We start from the raw sequence: 19,094 nt of genomic DNA, 5'->3' as shown, positions 1-19,094 counted from the left end.
GATCCAAGTAAAATGAAATCCTTGACAACTTCAGTGTTTTCTCTGTTTATCATGATGTGGCTTATTGGTCCAGTTGTAAGGATTTGTTTTCTTTTTGTTGAGGCGTAATGCATACTGAAGGCTGTAGTCTTTGATCTTCATCGGTAAGTGCTTCAAGTCCTCTTCACTTTCATCAAGCAAGGCTGTGTCATCTGCATATCACAGGTTATTAATGCATCTTCCTCCAATCCTAACGCCCCATTTTTCTTTTTACAATCTGGTCTCTCAGATTATTTGCTCAGCATACAGACCGAATAAATATGCTGGAAGTATACAACCCTGATGAGCACCTTTCCTGACTTTAAGCCATGCAGTATCCCCTTCCAAGGACTGCCTCTTGGCAGGTTCAGGTTCCACATGAGCACAATTAAGTATTCTGGAATTCCCATTCTTCACAATGTTATCCATCATGTGTTATGATCTACACAGTCAAATGCCTTTGTCTAGTCAATAAAACACAGTTAACATTTTTCTGATATTCTCTGCTTTCAGCCAGGATCCATCTGACATCAGCAATCATATCCCTCATTCCCATCCTCTTCTGAATCCAGCTTGAATTTCTGGTAGTTTCTTGTCAGTGTACTGCTATAGCCATTTTTGAATGATCTTCAGCAAAATTTTAACTTGTGTGTGCTATTAATGATATTGTTTGGTGATTTCCACATTCTGTGGGGTCACCTTTCTTTGAAATGGCCACGAATATGGTCTCTTTCAGTTGGCTCGCCAGGTAGCTGTCTTCCAAATTACTTGGCATAGACAAGTGAGCACTTCAGTTTTGCATCATTTGTTCAGACACCTCACTTGGTATTCTGTCAATTCCTGAAGCCTTGTTTTTCCTCAATGCCTTCAGTGCAGCTTGGACTTCTTCTTTCAGTACCTTCGGTTCTGATCATATGCTACCCTCCTGAAATGGTTGAACGTCAACCAATTCTCTTTAGTACAGTGACTGTGTATTCCTTTCAACTTCTTTTGATGCTTCCTGCATCACTCAATATTTTGCCCATAGAATCCTTCAATATTGCAGCTCAAGGCTTGAATTTCTTCTTCAGTTCTTTCAGCTTGTGAAATGCCGAGTGTGTTTTTCCGTTTTGTTTTTTTAAATCCAGGTCTTTGCACATGTCATTATAATACTTTACTATGTCTTCTACAGCCACCCTTTTTAATCTTCTGTTCAGCTCTTTTACTTCATTTCTTCCTTTTGATTTAGCTACTCTATTTTCAAGAGCAAGTTTCAGAGTCTCTTCTGACATCCATTTTGGTCTTTTCTGTCTTTTTAATGACCTTTTGCTTTCTTCATGTATGATGTCCTTGAAGTCATCCCACAACTTGTCTACTCTTCTGTTATTAGTGTTCTCTGAATTCAGAGACCATCACTATATGTTAATTAAACTCTTTTCTGAAAACTTGTAAAGTAACCCTTTGAAAACATAAGATTAAAACCTATAAATTTCTTGATCAGAACAATTTCTTTTGCTCAAGCAAAACTTCTTTACATATATATTACACTAAAAATGTTACAGTAACTTCCTGCCATTTCTTTCAGGCTCACAGTTTTAAATTTGTATTTTCATCATATCAATTATCAATCTATTTGAAGTACCACAAAACTTAAAATTACATGACTATGGTTACTTAGGAAAAAAAAAAGACTCAAACTACCAAATAAATCTATACCCTCTTTTTACAAAAGAGTGCTTTAAAATTTTTATTTTTTGAAATAATGTTAGACTTAAAGAGTTGAAAAAAATAGTACAAAGAGTTCAAATATGCTTTTCATCCCACTTCTCCTCATGCTAACACCTTACATAACCATAGTACAATTATCAAAACTAAGAAATCAACAGTGGGATAATATTAACTGAACTATAGACTTGATTCAGATTTCATCAATGTCCCCACTAATGCCCTTATAAAAAAGCATTTAAAAAAATTAATTTCTCCACAAAAATCCCAAATTTGCAAAATTATATTAAGTGTTAATCTATTCCACAACACTGTAGTTGAAATAAAGGGTCAAGTCTGTATTTCTACTTCTGCAAACCAAAACTTGTTTTATATATATATATATAATGACTTGGATTTAAGAAATTGAGTCAAAGAGGAATAACCTGCCAAATATTTGGCTTCTCACAATGAAGAAGAGAATTTCAAGCAAAAGTAAAAGGCTTTAAATTTCTTGCTCACATCTTCGTTATATACCTACTTCCAAAAATTATTTTTAATGGAGATGAAAAATCTAGAAGACAGAAGGTGAACCTCTGCTATTTTGCCTGGATATATTAGAACTGTAAAGAATGGAAACCTTTCTTAAAATAAAATGTTGATGGTAAATACAAGACCTCATGGGCAAAATCCTAAACGTTTTATTTTTTCTTCTAGTAAGTTTAGCACTTTATTTTTAACATCCAGTATCCAAATTATGCGCAGTCCACCTCCAGGAATAGTTAAATAGCAATGTTATCAATTTCGAACCAATCCCAAGAGCACATAAGCTAAGTATCCTGTATATAAATCTTAGTCACACAAAAAAGCTTCCACTGATTTCATCTATCAGATGGGCTAAAGAGAATCTCTTGCGGATAATGTTCACTTTAAATGAAAGGAAATGCAAGCCACGGGTAACTTTGAACAACCATGCCTGTCTCTGTTTTATATCAGTCACTTCGAACAGAATTTGAATGTGTGCAAATGATTACTATGCGTATTGGTAATTTATTAGAAAACATACTAAGACCTGTTAGGTAAAAGGCTCTACGCTAAGTGTTTTATAGGACATCAAGAAGTTAAAAAAAAAAAAAAATGGCTTTGCCCTCAAGACACTTACAACCAAGCTCCTTTGTCTCTGAAATCTATTCCTGTGTCAGGTGAGAAGTAACCAACTATTACAATTTCCAGAGGAATTGTTTAAAAAACAATAATAATAAAGTGTCAATGCCATGCATAGCATCAAAATTTACCTTTCCAACATACCAGAAACACCTGACTTTTCCAAAGCAGTAAGCGCCTCATACCTGCCCTACCTAAAATACAAAGTGGAGAGAAAAAAAAATCACGCACTGCAACGTATCTGATGCTTGCACACGCAAAATGTGCCAATTTAGAGGTTTTTTTCCCAAAATTTTTAAGCTGTCTGATACTGCTCCCCTCCGTTTCCCCCTTACCTAGAAATATACCAAGGTCTCCAAATAAAAAGAAAGCACACTCCTAACAATGGCTGTGGCAATACAAATTAAAATACCTATTTCCTACTAAAGAAAAAATGGGCTAAATTTTGCTAAAAGTCTTTTTTGGTTTGACTGATAATTTAAATCAGCCTTAACAAGGAAACCAGTCAGTACTACCTAAGCTGAAACCGTTTTTAATGATGAGGTACCCATCTTATAAATAAACTATATAAATATGTATCTCCCCTCCTTGCACAAAATTTAAAAATCCATCCAAATGATATGTGACACAGTAGTTTAGCTTGAAGTAAATCCCAGGCAGGCAGTCACAGATCTTCATAAAGAGAAAGCCATCATTAAGGCCCACAAACTTGTCTTCTACTACTACTGAGCTACCAGGCTCTAAAGCTGCCAAGTTCTACTGCATAACTCACTAATAAGAATGCAGACCAAAATCTGCATCCATTTTTTTCTACACAGTAATGTATCACTTTACAGAATCTCTGTAACATGTGCATTGCCAGACAATTAGGGTTATACTGAGCTTAGGGGAAAGGTCTTTAATGAAGCTGGTTTGGGTTTCAAAGCACAGAGCCATCAGCCAAAACTACAAACTCCACTAGTCTCTGCACCAACTGTGGGCGAGGGTCCCGCGGCTCGCAACACATCAGCCGCACCTCCGGAGTCTGTGTGCAGAAGGCCAGCAGCCAGGGTCCCCGATGCCCAGGAGGTACAAATGTATGTCTCCACAGGCCAGAGGGCTATGCTCCTTCAACGTTTAAAGGATGCTCTTTACTGTTAGTGAAAAGTCCCGCATCAAATAAAATCAAAAAAAGCATAGCTTACCGAATAAGCATAGAAACCAATTTCCCAACCTAAGGCCAACCGGTTTTTAATCTAAAGAAAAAGCAAAAATCCCACCGCCAGTACAGTCTGTGGACCTGAGTTAATGAAACTCGGACACACGAGAAAGGAAATGAGAAAGTGTGCAAACGTGTGTCACCCATCCACGCGTGTCCTCCAGGAGCTGACGGCGGTTCTGGAGGTAACCTCGGTGAACGCTGCGCGGGATTTGGCCCGAGCCTACCCCGACTCCCCTCCAAAGAACCTGTCATCAGTGGGGGTCCTCGGGGCTCAGAGCGCTCACACACGCGCCCACACACTCACACTGCCAGTCCCTCTCCAGCCCACCTGGCGCCGTCGGCAGCCCGCGTGGGTCAACAAGTTGCCATGGGAGGGGGCGCTCCGCTAGTGGCCGAAGGTGGGGAGGGAGCCTGCGGAGCCCGAGCTGCCAGCCCTCGCGCTAGGACCTGCCTGCCAGCGCTCGGCCAGGACCTGCGGGGACCTGAGGGGCTGGCGCCGCCGCACGCCGCGGGGAGCCCGGCGCCGCACACACCCCGGGCGGCACGCGGGGCGCCCGCAGCCCCGGCCCTGCGGGCTAAGGCTCCAAACTTCAGGCAAAGTTTTCCGCTGCTCCTTTGAGAGCCGGCGGGGGACGCGGTGTGGCGGCTGCCCAAAAGCGAGGACAAGCCCAGGCCGCGGGGGCGGGGCGCCGGGACGAGGGTCCCCGCCCGGGGTCCTCCGCCCGGCCTCGGAGCGCGGCCTCCCGCCCGCCGGTCCCTTCGGCTCCGGGGCGGCTCCACCCGGAGGCGCGCCGCCTGGTCTCTCCAGCCCCGAGCGCCCGGCTCCAGCCCCGGGCTCCCGGTGCGGGCAGACGAACTGCTTACCCGAAAACGTCTCCGCTCCGGCCGTGAGCAAAAGTCCGGCCAAAGTCGCCAGCCAAGTTCCAAGTCGCCCCATGGTGGTGCCTCGTGCCTGGCCGACCCCGGGCGAGGAGGGGGCCGGGCGGCGGGGGGTTGAATGCAGCAAGAAGGGGGTCCGCGGCACAAACCCAAACCCCAAAGAAGTGCAAACAGTTGCAGAAGTCCGGAACTCCGCGACTCGGGGCGAAGGGCGCAGGGTGGTTGGTCCTCTCCCGGCCCCGACTCCACTCGCGGCCGGAGCTGCCAGGAGAGGGAGTGCGGACGCGCCCCCGGGGCCAAATCTCCTCGGCTAGCCGGCCACCGCTGCTCCCGCCGCGTCTCGTCTGCCCTACTCGGGACCAGCGCTGGGGCGCCGCCGTGCCAGTGCCCGTGGCCGCGCGCCCTCGCCCGCCGCCTGCCAGCCGGCCGCCGAGCCCAGACCCACGGCGGCGCCGAGCGGCAGAGTCCGCGCTGGGTCCGCGCCCGCTGTTCCTCTCCGACTGACTGGCGGGCCCGCAGGCCGGCCAGAGGGAGCGCCCACGTCACGCCGGCGCCCGCGCGGCCCCGCTAGAGGGCGTGAGCGGCCGGCATACGCCGCCTCCCGCGCTGCCCGGCCCTCCGGGGCTCGGCCCCGGCTGCCGCCACCGCCGCTGACGCCGCGCGCGGGAGCCGGCGGGAAGTGGGCTCCCGCGCGCTCCCCTCCCGCCGCCGCGAGCTATTTTTGTTGCTGGCGTCAGGAGGCTGGCTGTTGAATGGGTTGCGCCTCGGCAGAAGTTTGTCCCGGGTCACCGGCGGCCAGTAGTTTGTGAAAGCGGCGGGGGCGGGACCGGAGGCAGCCTGAAGCCCTGAGGACGCGGTGACACACGCCGGTCCGTAAGGTCCCCGAGCGGGGGCGGCTGCACCGCTGAAGTTGGGGGCTCGCGTTCCGCGGTGACTGGGGGAGAGCAAAGAAGGCGATCGCGGAGGCCCCGAATGGTGGCTCGGGCGCGCACTCCGCGGGGCTGTGTGTGGGGCTTCTCTTCGCCCCGGGCGGAAGGGAGGTGCCGGGACGGAGCGGGGGCCAGTGCGAGACCGGCCGCGCCCGGGGGCCCCGAGAGCCGCGTCGCGCGCCCGTTGCGCGGAGACCGTGCGGCGCTGGAGCCTGCGCCCGCCCGCCCGCAAGCCCCGTCCCAGCGCGCAGACGTCCCGGCGCGGGCTGCGCCCCGTGGCCCTGGCGCTCTAGCCTGTCCTCTGAGCCCCCGAAATAGGAGAAGCGGGACGCTGTTCGGCGATTTCATTTCCACTTTGCCGCGGGCAGTGCCCGGAAGGCAGCCGTCTCGCAGAAATGCGTGCTTGGACCTACCGGTCCTTTCTGTAGCTTGAGCAAACTGTTGGAAAACGGGGAAGGGGGTGCGGGGAGTGAATCAAATACTGTTTTGAAATATTTGATTTACCGTTTTGGCTTTGGGATGCCTATTTTACTAATTAAAGCTTCCAGTGCTTCAGTAAAGGGGGTCATTTAAAATTTGAGAAAAAAGTGATCCATCCATCTATCCTCCGAATCAGTACACAGAGCCATTCCCAGAGGGCTGTAGGCTCCTGGCCTAGCTCTCTGAGGGGAAGAGGGTCAATTAGAAACCAAGACAGGGTTCTGAGTCATACGGTATTGTAGCAATGATACCGGGAGGAAGGGATGGCCTCTACCCGCCGGGCTCCTGTGCCCAGCCGGCCCCTGCTTTAGAGTGTTTGTAAAGGCGCAAGAGATAAATTAAAGCCATGATCCTGTCTCCAGGGGACCCCAGTACCAACAGGCAAGCACACATTACAGCTGGCATCCTCCCTGGGCAAATTTGGGGACTAGAGGTCTTTTGCCTTTGGTGGCCCAAGGCTGGGTCACTCTTCAGGAATTCAACTTACCAGATCCTTATCAGATACTCTTTAAAGGCTCTATATTAATCCTTTACTTTTTAATGTGAACTTACATCATTATGCTACTTTTCCTAAATATGTAATTTAAAGCCCTTATCTTTAATTACAAAAGGAAAATTTGAAGTATCAGAGAGGAAGGGGGAGGGGGGCATTGTTTTAAGGATTTAAATGAATCTTATTTTTTTATTAGTAGAGAACCAAGACAAGGAGGCAAAAAATCAATCCAGTCACTTTGTTTCTGAGGAACTTCTTTAAGTTGGGGGAAAAAATTAATATTAGGATTTCGTTTGCAAAGTACGTTAATTCTTTCAGCAAATACTTATTGAGGTCATGCAGTATGCCAGGCACTGGGCTAAGTGAGGTGTCTTAGCCTGGGTTTCCCCAGAAACAGACTTTGAGATAAGGATTTGCCTTGTCTTCACTGAGTCCTCTGACCACCGGGGTTTCACACAGCATTAAGCCCACAACAGGGCTTAGTCATACTCAGGGGGATTGGATCAAGCATCCTCAGGCTCCCAACTGAGCTCAGCTTGGGGCCAAAGCCTCTTGCAGGATCAGAAACTGGGGCCCACAGTAGATTAGGGGCCAGGAGAATATTAAAGACAACTAAATACATAATTATGCATATCCAGATTTTCAGTCAGCAGTCTGGCTATATGGATAGCTAATAAAATAAGGACACAATCCATATATTATTATTTCTTCTATAAAATTAATTTTTCCCTCTATTTTAGTAAAATAACTAATTACCTTGTCATAATCAAGATTTTCACATAATTTGTTTTCTACCCAGGGCAATGATCTAAAGCTATCCTATTTTATATGGCAGTACCTAGCCACATTTCAGGTCAGTTTTTTTTTGCTCAGTAGCACGAGCCCTGTTTCAGGTGTCCAGTACACACAAGTGGCTGGTGGCTATAATATTGGAAAGCCAGATAAAGAATATTTTCATCATCGCAGGAAGTTCTGCTGGACAAGGCCAATCTAAAGGATTAATAAGTTCAAATTATACAAAAATGAATACATATTTTCATATAAACTATAAATTAAACATCGAAAATCAGAAAATGGAAATTACTTTCCTATAGTTTTTGAAGGAGCCCTGGTGGTGCAGTGGTTAAGATCTCAGGTGCTAATCAAAAGGTCGGCAGTTCGAATCCACCAGGAGCTCCTTGAAAACCCTATGGGGCAGTTCTACTCTATCCTATAGGGTTGCCATGAGTTGGAATCGGCAGCAACAGGTTATATTTCTTGAAAGTTATTTTATTCTAAATGATTTAAAATTATCTTTTAAAATTAAATGGCAAACTAATTATGAATATCAACATTTAAATAACAATTATTTTTTAAAAGCTTACAATTTTGTGTAATGTGAAAATTTTAATTATGGATTAATCCTTTTTTTAAATAAAATGTAAACCTATTAGCAATTCTAGTAGTATTCACTGTGTACCTAGATGCCAGGGTAAAGAATCAGTATCCTGTTTCGCATGTTTATGACTATATATCTACCATTTTAGCATTAATATGAATTGTCTAACTTTTCAAGGTATTACTCAATCACCATGTTCAACTACATACAAATATTATACTCATTTGTGAGTTCCTCCAGAATCATGAATTGGAACACAAAGGCAGGCAAGAAAATGGATGGTTGGCTCTATTGGGAAATACTACTTCATTGTATGAGAAGGCATTATATTCTTGCTATCTGGAAAAGCATTTGACACTTTAGTTAATTTGATATTTATTTGTTTTTTATGGTGGAGAGTGTATATATATATATGTATAAATAACAGAAAATTGGCCATTTCAGCCTTTTTTTTTTTTTTTTAACAGAATTAGTCTCCTGTTGAACCACCCATGTGACTAGGAGTGTCCACATCCCACGTCGGCAGTGGTACCCTGCACACCTTCAGGTATTTGGATGCAGTCACCTTTTGTTTCAAGGATGTGTGGCAAAAGCATTTGTCACAAGAAGCATTTCCCCTGGGGCCTGAATAGTATTGGTTTTGAGAGCAGATGTTTCAGGTTATGTTTCATGCTGTCCCAGCATGGAGTGCCAGACCGCTAGTGACAAAAGTGACCACGTGCTCCTTCCTAAATATATTTATTTTTATAGAGGTGCAGGGTTCAGGGCCCTCTATTGCTAACTTCTTATGCAGTGATGGTACCTTTGGCAGCAGTTACAGTGTTTGTGAGACTTGTCCAAAATCCACTAAAATAAAAATGTAAATAAGAAAACTAAAACTAATCTGATCATAACCCATACCTACCTATTCCAAAATATTATGTTGAATTTGGACATTAACCACATGTTAACAATTCCTAATCCATCGAAAGCATTACCTGCCAAAAAGCCTGGTGAAAACAATCACTTAAGTACCCCTAATGGAGCTTCATTGTGGCTATCGTGGTCCAGTGGAAAAGAAAAAGGAGAGATTGTAATTGCTTTCATTAGTCGTGTTGTGTTCTCTAGATCTCGCTAAAAGTATTACTTTCCATTTTCAAATGTATGTTGATATCATGAAAGTGTATTTTGGGATAATAAATGTAAAATGTAAATAAGCCTTGTATAGATTTTCACAATGACGTGTTCTCTTTCATTGATCAAGGATGGCGCAATGTCATTGAAAGAAAGGAAAATTTAAAAAAAAAGAAAAGAAGGAAAGGAGAGAGGGAGGTCTGAATTTGAAGACCAAGGTCTTTGATTAAAGTACCAGTTATGTGAATTAAATTAAGCAATCTCCATTTCCTTGCTTATAGAAATGGTATTTTATGTGAAAGCCCTGTGTAAGCCATGGGGGTCTGAGAAAACTATTGCTTTGATCTCTGATGAAGCAGAACTGTAAATAACTGCTCTCCTCGTCATCCCCGAGCTGTGTGAGCCGTGTGGACTTGGCCGTGGTGATATGCGTGATCCCTATGCACTGACCGTTTGAGTCAACTTTGCTTAGTCTCAAAGGTGAGAGGGATGAACGCAAGTTCTCAGCAAAACCTCCCTTCAGAGTTCCGCTCACTTTTTCAGTCTGTATACATGGAGCCAGGAGAAAGATGAAAATGAAAAACTCATCCTTAGTTTTTCACAGGGGACAGGAAACCACGTCATTTAAACTTTCACCAGTGAAGCCAGCTTCTCACCTAAACAGAAGAAAGAATGGGAACAAGTGCCTTTCATGGCCTTTCATATCCTACCTAAGGTCAGGACTTGTCGCTGACAAAAGGCAAATATCATCCAAGCATAGTTCAAAGCCACTTTTGTATAAAAGCGGAAATCACTAGGATGCATTTTCAAATGTACCAGGAATTCTTTCTCATGGCCTGATTAAAAGGCAGAAGGTGATAGGTTTTAGATCTTTGCTTTACATACATTACCCTCAGGATATAAATTAACCTCCTATAATGGTTCTGGAAACCCTGGTGACGTAGTGGTTAAGCATTATGGCTGCTAACCAAAAGTTCAGCAGTTCAAATCCACCAGGCGCTCCTTGGAAACTCTATGGGACAGTTCTGCTCTGCCCTATAGGGTCGCTGTGAGTCGAAATCAACTCGATGGCACTGGGTTGGGTTAATGCTGGTTCTGGAGTCCAAGGGTGGTGCAATTGGTTAAGTGCTTGACTACTAATGCAAAGATTGACATTTCAAATCCACCCAGTGTCGTCTCAAAAGAAAGGCCTGGCAATCTGCCTCCAAAAAGTCACAGCCTTGAAAACCCCATGGAGTGCAGTTCTGCTGTGCGTTCCTGGGTTGCCATGAGTCAGAATCAACTCGACAGCAACTGGTTTGGTTTTGGTTTAACGTTGGTTCTGGGACAACATATTTGCATAATCTTTATCAAAATCTTAACCCTGACACCATTACCTAAGTGGCACTAGGCAAGTGACTTAACCACTCTCTGTGCTTCAGGTATTTATCATTAGCAGAGTGAACACAGTAAGTACAACCACCTCACAGAGCTGGTGCAGCGATTCATTGAGATGATACTATAAAGCGCTTGGAACAGTTACTGGTACATCTTAAGTCATATCCAGCGGAGGCTGTGAGAGCAGGAACTGGACAGCACCGCCTTCTTTTTCTGGGTCTCCAAAGCTTTCTGCCTCTGACAGGATGCAGCTTACCACTTTTCTATCACTCATTTTAGTGGAAAATGTTTGAATTTTCCTTCTCTGGCAGGCTTTCGCCTTACACAAGTTCAGACTTTTACAGGTTTTACTCTGTACATTTTTGTTATACTTGTGATTTTCTTCTCATTCTCTTCTTTTTCACTGTTGTTTTTAAAATCAAATACTAATGACAGTCTACTAGGCACAAAGTTCTATGGGGTTCTATACAAATGGAGACACAATGTAGCTAGTAACCATGGAGTCTGCTCCACAAATAGTGACCTTATGTATAAGGGAAAGAAACATTGTCTGGTCTTGTGCCATCTTTATGATGGTTTGTATGTTTGTGTACATTGTTGCGGCCGTTGTGTCAATCTATCTCATTGAGGGTTTTCCGCTTATTTCTTGGCCTTCCACTTTACCAAACATTATGTCCTTTTTCAGTGATATCATGACATTGTTTTTGGTCTTTCCTGGTGACATGTCCAAAGTACACAAGTTGAAGTCTCACCACCCTTGCTTCTAAGGAGCATTCTGCCTGGAGATACAATGTTGTTGTTGTTGTTAGCTGCCCTCCAGTGGGTTCTGACTCATAGCGACACTATGCACAACAGAACGAAACACTGCCTGGTCCTGAGCCATCCTTACAATCGTTGTTTTGCTTGAGCTCATTGTTGAAATCACTGTGTCAATCCACCTCGTTGAGGGTCTTCCTCTTTTCCGCTGACCCTGTACTTTGCCAAGCATGATGTCCTTCTCCAGGGACTGATCCCTCCTGACAACATGTCCAAAGTATGTAAGACGCAGTCTCGCCATCCTTGCCTCTAAGAAGCATTCTGGCCGCACTTCGTCCAAGACAGATTTGTTCACTCTTTTGGCAGTCCATGGTATATTCAATATTCTTCGCCAACGCCACAATTCCAAGGTGTCAACTCTTCTTCGGTCTACCTTATTCACTGTCCAGCTTTCACATACATATGATGCGATTGAAAATACCATGGCTTGGGTCAGGCGCACCTTAGTCTTCAGGGTGACATCTTTGTTCTTCAACACTTTGAAGAGGTCCTTTGCAGCAGATTTACCCAATGCAATGCGTCTTTTAATTTCTTGGCTGCTGCTTCCATGGGTGTTGATTGTGGATCCAAGTAAAATGAAATCCTTGACAACTTAAGTCTTTTCTCCGTTTATCGTGATGGTGCTCATTGGACCAGTTGTGAGGATTTTTTTTTTCTTTATGTTGAGGTGCAATCCGTACTGAAGGCTGTGGTCTTTAATCTTCGTTAGTAAGTGCTTCAAGTCCTCTTCACTTTCAGCAAGCAAGGTTGTGTCATCTGCATAGCACAGGTGGTTAATGAGTCTTCCTCCAATCCTGATGCCCTGTTCTTCTTCATATAGTCCAGCTTCTCAGATTATTTGTTCAGGATACAGATTAAATAGGTATGGTGAAAGAATACAACCCTGACACACACCTTTCCTGACTTTAAACCAATCAGTATCCCCTTGTTCTGTCCAAACAACTGCCTCTTGATCTATGTAAGGGTTCCTCATGAGCACAATTAAGTGTTCTGGAATTCCCATTCTTTGCAATGTTATCCGTAATTTGTTATGACCCACACAGTCAAATGCCTTTGCATAGTCAATAAAACACAGGTAAACATCCTTCTGGTATTCTCTGCTTTCAGCCAGGTTCCATCTCACATCAGCAATAATATCCCTGGTTCCATGTCCTCTTCTGAAACCGGCCTGAATTTCTGGCAGTTCCCTGTCGATATACTGCTGCAGCTGTATTTGAATGATCTTCAGCAGAATTTTGCTTGCATGTGATATTAATGATATTGTTCTATAATTTCAGCATTCGGTTGGATCACCTATCATGGGAATAGGCATAAATATGGATCTCTTCCAATCAGTTGGCCAGGAAGCTGTCTTCCCTGTTTCTTGGCATAGAGGAGTGGGCACTTCCAGCGCTGGGTCTGTTTGTTGAAACATTTCAATTGATATTCCATCAATTCCTGGAGCCTTGTTTTTCACCAATGCCTTCAGAGCAGCTTGGACTTCTTCCTTCAGTACCATCGGTTCCTGATCATGTGCCACCTCTTGAAATGGTTGAATATTGACTAATTCTTTTTGGTATAATGACTCTATGTATTCCTTCCATCTTCTTTTGTTGCTTCCTGCACCAGTTAATATTTTCCCCATGGAATCCTTCACTATTGCAACTCGAGGCTTGAATTTTTCTTCAGTTCTTTCAGCTTGAGAAACACCAAGCGTGTTCTTCCCTTTTGGTTTTCCATCTCCAGCTCTTTGCACATGTCTTTATAATACTTTACTTTGTCTTCTCAAGAGGCCCTTTGAAATCTTCTGTTCAGTTCTTTTACTTCATGAATTCTTCCTTTGCTTTAGCTGCTCAATGCTCAAGAGCAAGTTTCAGAGTCTCCTCTGACATCCATCTTGGTCTTTTCTTTCCTTCCTGTCTTTTCAGTGACCTCTTGCTTTCTTCATGGATGATGTCCTTGATGTCATTCCACAACTCATCTGGTCTGCGGTCACTAGTGTTCAATGTGTCAAATCTATTCTTGAGATGGTCTCTAAATGCAGGTGGGATATACTCAAGGTCATATTTTGGCTCTCGTGGACTTGCTCTGATTTTCTTCAGTTTCAGCTTGAACCTTGCATATGAGCTATTGATGGTCTGTTCCACAGTCGGCCCCTAGCTTTGTTCTGACTGATATTATTGAGCTTTTCCATCGTCTTTTTCCACAGATATAGTCAATTTGATTTCTTTGTGTTCCATCTGGTGAGGTCCATGTGTATAGTCGCCGTTTATGTTGGTGAAAGAAGGTATTTGCAATGAAGAAGTCGTTGGTCTTGCAAAATTCTATCATTCGATCTCCGGCATTGTTTCTGTCACCAAGGCCATATTTTCCAACTACTGATCCTTCTTCTTTGTTTCCAAATTTTGCATTCCAATCGTCAGTGATTATCAATGCATCCTGATTGCATGTTCGATCAATTTCAGACTGCAGCAGCTGATAAAAATCTTCTATTCACCTTTGGCCCTAGTGGTTGGTGCATAAATTTGAATAATAGTCATATTAACTTGTCTTCCTTGTAGGCATATGGATATTATCCTATCACTGAGAGTGCTGTACTTCAGGATAGATCTTGAAATGTTCTTTTTGATGATGAATGCAACACCATTCCTCTTTGAGTTGTCATTCCCAGCATAGTAGACTATATGATTGTCTGATTCAAAATGGCCAATACCAGTCCATTTCAGCTCACTAATGCCTAGGATATCGATGTTTATGCATTCCATTTCATTTTTGACAATTTCTAATTTTCCTAGATTCATAGTTCGTACGTTCCAGGTTCCGATTATTAATGGATGTTTGCAGCTGTTTCTTCTCATTTTGAGTCATGCCACATCAGCAAATGAAGGTCTCGAAAGCTTTACTCCATCCATGTCTTTAAGGTCAACTCTACTTTGAGGAGGCAGCTCTTCCCCAGTCATCTTTTGAGTGCCTTCCAACCTGGGGGGCTCATCTTCCAGCACTATATCAGACAATGTTCCACTGCTATTTATTAGGTTTTCACTGGCTAATGCTTTTCAGAAGTAGACTGCCGGGTCCTTCTTCCTAGTCTGTCTTAGTCTGGAAGCTCATCTGAAACCTGTCCTCCATGGGTGACCCTGCTGGTATCTGAATACAGGTGGCATAGCTTCCAGCATCACAGCAACACAGAAGCCCCCACAGTAGGACAGACTGACAGACACTGGGGGGGGGGGGAGATACAATAGAAATATGTAATTGGGCCCAATCATCGTTTAGTTAGGAGTCGCTGAATGGTGCAAACAATAAATAATTGGATACTAACAGAAAGGTTTGTGGTTTGGTTCTACCCAAGTGTGCCCCGCTCCCTCCCAAAAAAAAAAAAAAAAAATTCCTGGCAATCTGCTTTCAAAAGATCATAGCCATTGAAAACTCTATGGAGTGCAGGTCTACTCCAAAACACATGAGGTCACCATGAGTCAGAGTGAACTTAACAGCAAATTTTTGTTTTGTTTTTAGTTAGGAAAAACTTCCAAAAGATATCCACGGCCTTTCTCATCAGAGTCTTTTTTCAGGGGATTAATGAAATCACATCAGCTGCAAGACCCAACACCAGACTGTACCCAGTAAAACTCCATGGTTTAACATGACTGGCACTTCCTGTTTCCTCATCTGCAAAATGAGAACACTAATACTGACCCTGTCTGTAGCAGCCATGGTGTTTTAAGAGGACAGGTGACCATGTCCATGGAAGTTTCATAAACGGTGAAATTCTATACAAATGGAGAGGTAGGTAGTGTACTGTACCCTCAATTACTAGACTTTGAATGATGATGATTCTGGATGATCACATGATAGTGTTTATCCTGTAGCTTTTCTGTTTAATTTTACTAGATGAGACTGAAAGTTCATAGTTTGCAAATCGGTTATATTTTAATAAAAATCCTTTTCTGATTAAAACTTTAATCTTTTTGCTGTTTTAAGTAAAATGTTTACCAATTACCCAATGCCGTCGAGTTGATTCTGACTCATAGGAACCCTACAGGACAGAGTAGAAATGCCACATAGGGTTTCCAAGGCTGCAATCTTTATGGAAGCAGACTTCCACATCTTTTGCCTGCAGAGTGACTGGTGGGCTTGAACCCCCAACATCTCTGTTAGCAGCTGAACTCTTAACCACTGCGTCATCAGGGCGCCTTTTGGTAAAATGGTTAGGTAGGCTGAAATTCCTTACTAGTTATAGGATCAATAGCAAGGCAGATCACACGTGGTGATATCAACATACCAGAAAATAAAATTATTACTGCCCTGTCCAAACTTATATTCCTGGGAACAGAAGATACAGGAAGAGAACAGCTGGTGAATGCCCAGCTTTTTTGCATATTCAGTGGAGAAGGACACAGGTTTCCTGGGGACTTCCCTGCTCTGTGTGGGGGCAGGACATCAGGACTGCCTCTACACTGAGGGGCTGACTGGGGAAACAGGTCACGCTGTACCCTTTCCTTCCGTTGTCTGTATCCTGGATGAAGAGAAACAACTGCCAGCACAAAAGCACTCTTCTTACCAGAGTAGCCTGTCTGCCCTGTCCCTCCGGGTAGGAGAGCTGGCGGCAGCAGGGTTCTTCCTGTCAGAAAGCAGGATATCATCTTTATGGGCAGCAGCAGAAGCACCACTGTAGATACAGTCACCTCTCTCTGTAGACATATCTGCATTAGTGTTCAAACTAGTAAATTGTATATGGAAAAAGAAAAGGGAAAAACACGATTTACAAAAATTTTATCACGGCCCTCTCTTGCTCACTATAATCCTTTTGTTTACAGCACCAAGAAGTCCTAGAAGAAAATACTTTCTGCAGACTGATTTTGGAGCTGGAAAGTTTGAGAGATCTGCAGCCTCACTCTGGGAGTAAAATGACACTTCTCTGCGAGAGTCACATCCAGTTCGAAGGCACAGACACCAGCTCACCACGCAGCAGCTACTCTCCACGTGGGGGTTCATTAAAGGAGAGAGCGTCTGAATTCATGTCCCTCTTTTTTCCTGAGTCTTTGAACTAACATTTTAGATTAGTTCTTGTGCCTTTATATGAGACAACTGTTTTCCTCAGAAGACGTTTTGAGTTCAGTCAGATTTTCCAAAACTCAGGGTTGAAATTATGGTACTGTATCATGCTCCCATGGACTCTTATTTCCTTTTCATTCCACTTTCTTTAAATCAAATCCTTTGAAGTCAATAAGTGTGTTTCTTAAAGCTCTGCTTGACTAATAGTATTAGAAATGTTATGCTAACCTTGTCAGTCCTACCTTAGATTAAATCATGTTTGCAGTGGTTTCCTAGGTTTGCAACCTGTAATAAAACTGAATTTCCACTAGAATCTGAGGAAAAAAATACAATGCTAACATCAAAGAAAAGGTAATTTTTATATTCTCTTCATCTTTAATGTTTTAATGTTTCCAAATGCTGTATTCCTATAGAGGAAAACATCAGGCTTAGTATGTTTTTTAAGCTACATTTAATGAATTCTTACAATGAATACAAATACAACATTTTTGCTAAAGCATTAGAACTCTGAAAGACATGAATGATTATACCCATTTTAGAAATGAAGAAACTGAGGCTTAGAGATAGAATGTCTTAGAGATTATAAATGATAAGGCAGTGTAACTAGGCCAAGGTCATCAGCTAGTAGTAACTGGTAGAGCTTCGATTTGTAGGCAAGTATTCTAATTTTCAGAGCCCCGTTTCATAGCCAATCTGCTGTATTTTCCATCTTCAACTTTCTCTCTTCACCCACTGTAAACTTCTTATCAAATCATTGTCTAACTTCCTTTCCTCTGGCTACCCACTACACTGATCTTTGTTTATATGATGATGTAAAAAGTGCTTTACTCCCATGTAATTTTTAGCCATCCTTCAAGGATGTATAAATTGAGATTAAATCATCTTTGGGTAACAGAAAACCCAACCAACATTAGCTTATAGAGAAAGCGATTAAGAGCACATAATTTAGTAGCAGACTGCCTGTGTTCGAAGTCCAGCTTCTCTACTTACTAACTGACACACTTGGGTAAGTTACTCAATCTTCTCATGCCTCTATTTCCTCATCTTAATAACTGGAATAATAATAGTACTCATTCTGACTGTTCTTATGAAAACTAACTGTAAATTCATGTAAACTGCTTGGAAAATGCTAAAAAAAAAAAAAAAAAAAGAAAACATTTGCTGTTACCAATATTTAAACAAATACATGGGTTTGGTTTTCCCACATAAAACAACAACAACAAATTCAGAGGTAGACAGTCCCAGGGGTGCAGCCACACCATGGTGCCATCAAGGGATCAGGTTCCTTTTGCCCTTCTGTCTGCCACTTTCAGCATGTTGGTTTCATTGTTATAGTTACAAAATGTAAGCTCCTCCTTTTGCATTCCAGAAAGAAAAAATAAAAAAGGCAAGGAGTGAAATGATTCTTCTTGTGGGCTTTTTTGTCTTTTATCTGAGGACATAAGGCTCCCTAAAGGACTTACTCCTACAGACCATCAGCCAAAATGGTGTCTTATGGCTATCTTTCCCTTCAGTGGAGGCTGGGAATTTTAGAAATTCATGTACCAGCCTCTCTAATGGAGGAAGACAGACAATATAACTTCATTAATCCCAGAGGAAACAAGGTGGGAATGGTTATCCAGTGAGGCAATCTTTAGGATCTACCCCAAAGACCCAGCTAAAATCCTACATGCTTTCCCTAATTACCTACCAAGAAGACATTATTCATACTATTCATTTCGAACTAATTTATGGTTGTCTTTGCCTAGAAACCATAATTTTACATGGTTGTTTTCTTCTTATCCTTCAGATTCCATTGTAATGTCTCGTCCTCAGGAAGAAAAAGGAGAAACCTGATTTATGAAGATTTTATCTTAGCCCACCCCACTGAAAACACGTCTCTTCCCCTATTTTCTTTCTTAAAAAAAAAAAAAAAAAAAAAAAAAACCTTTCTTAGCACTCTGTTTATTTCTTCATATTGCATAATTCAATTTTCAAGTTTACAGGAACAATATGTTTTTAGTCTCAATAATCAAGTTTTTCTCTCTGCCCTGGGGAACCATTATGATCTCGAGTAAGAGGGCAGGATGCTTTCACCTCAGGAAGGAGGAGGACATATTGTGGAAATTCATGTCAAAAGAGATTAGTAAGTGGAACACCATCCCCTTCTTGCCCTAGTGGAGCATTAGAAGAAGAAATAAAAGGAGAGCTAAAAGGCAGAGATGAATACAAGGCAGAGGTGCCCAAGAACATTAAAGTTGATGACCCACTTTCAGAGAATGTCCAAGAAGATGGCATACCTCTCATTGCAATCCCAAGATCAACACGGCATTTAACATTATCAGGTATAATAATAAGTTCACAGGAAAGTAGCTGGATAGATTTGTCAAAAGTGTAAGCAACAATCTGTACAGAGAGAAATGATAGCGTTTTCTTGAGGAATACAACTCAAGTTGGGCAGCACTGAATAGAATTACAAAGTGCCCCAGTGTTCACAAAGGAATGCAGGGTTTTTATACGAGAAGGCTAGCGTGACTACATGCAATCACC

General features: G+C 42.9%; 1 protein-coding gene and 1 long non-coding RNA gene across 5 annotated transcripts in view; one reads left to right on the top strand and one right to left on the bottom strand.

Moving 5' to 3' along the window:
* PTPRM (protein tyrosine phosphatase receptor type M) overlaps positions 1-5,299 on the bottom strand; it is a 943,724-nt gene extending 938,425 nt beyond the window's left edge. The window contains exon 1 of one of the 3 annotated variants that reach the window (XM_064294704.1): positions 4,931-5,299. In XM_064294704.1, the coding sequence (XP_064150774.1) occupies positions 4,931-5,003 (73 nt within the window). In that variant the 5' untranslated portion in view covers positions 5,004-5,299. The remainder of the gene's footprint in view (positions 1-4,930) is intronic. The other 2 variants (XM_064294702.1, XM_064294703.1) reach the window with 2 other exon arrangements.
* Positions 5,300-5,663: 364 nt separating this feature from the next.
* Positions 5,664-18,451, top strand: LOC104845539 (uncharacterized). 2 transcript variants are annotated; one of them, XR_775592.3, is made up of 5 exons: positions 5,664-5,814; positions 8,693-8,772; positions 15,083-15,296; positions 16,328-16,916; positions 18,355-18,451. It is a non-coding gene; the product is annotated as an uncharacterized LOC104845539 (long non-coding RNA). The 2 variants fall into 2 exon arrangements; XR_775591.3 differs by having other exon boundaries at positions 16,328-18,445.
* The last annotated feature ends 643 nt before the right edge of the window (positions 18,452-19,094 follow it).

Source organism: Loxodonta africana, chromosome 11 (genome assembly GCF_030014295.1).
Source record: "Loxodonta africana isolate mLoxAfr1 chromosome 11, mLoxAfr1.hap2, whole genome shotgun sequence".
NCBI classification, from domain to species: domain Eukaryota; kingdom Metazoa; phylum Chordata; class Mammalia; order Proboscidea; family Elephantidae; genus Loxodonta; species Loxodonta africana.
Note: the sequence above shows the minus strand (reverse complement) of the source record. Positions and strands in the feature narration are given on the sequence as shown.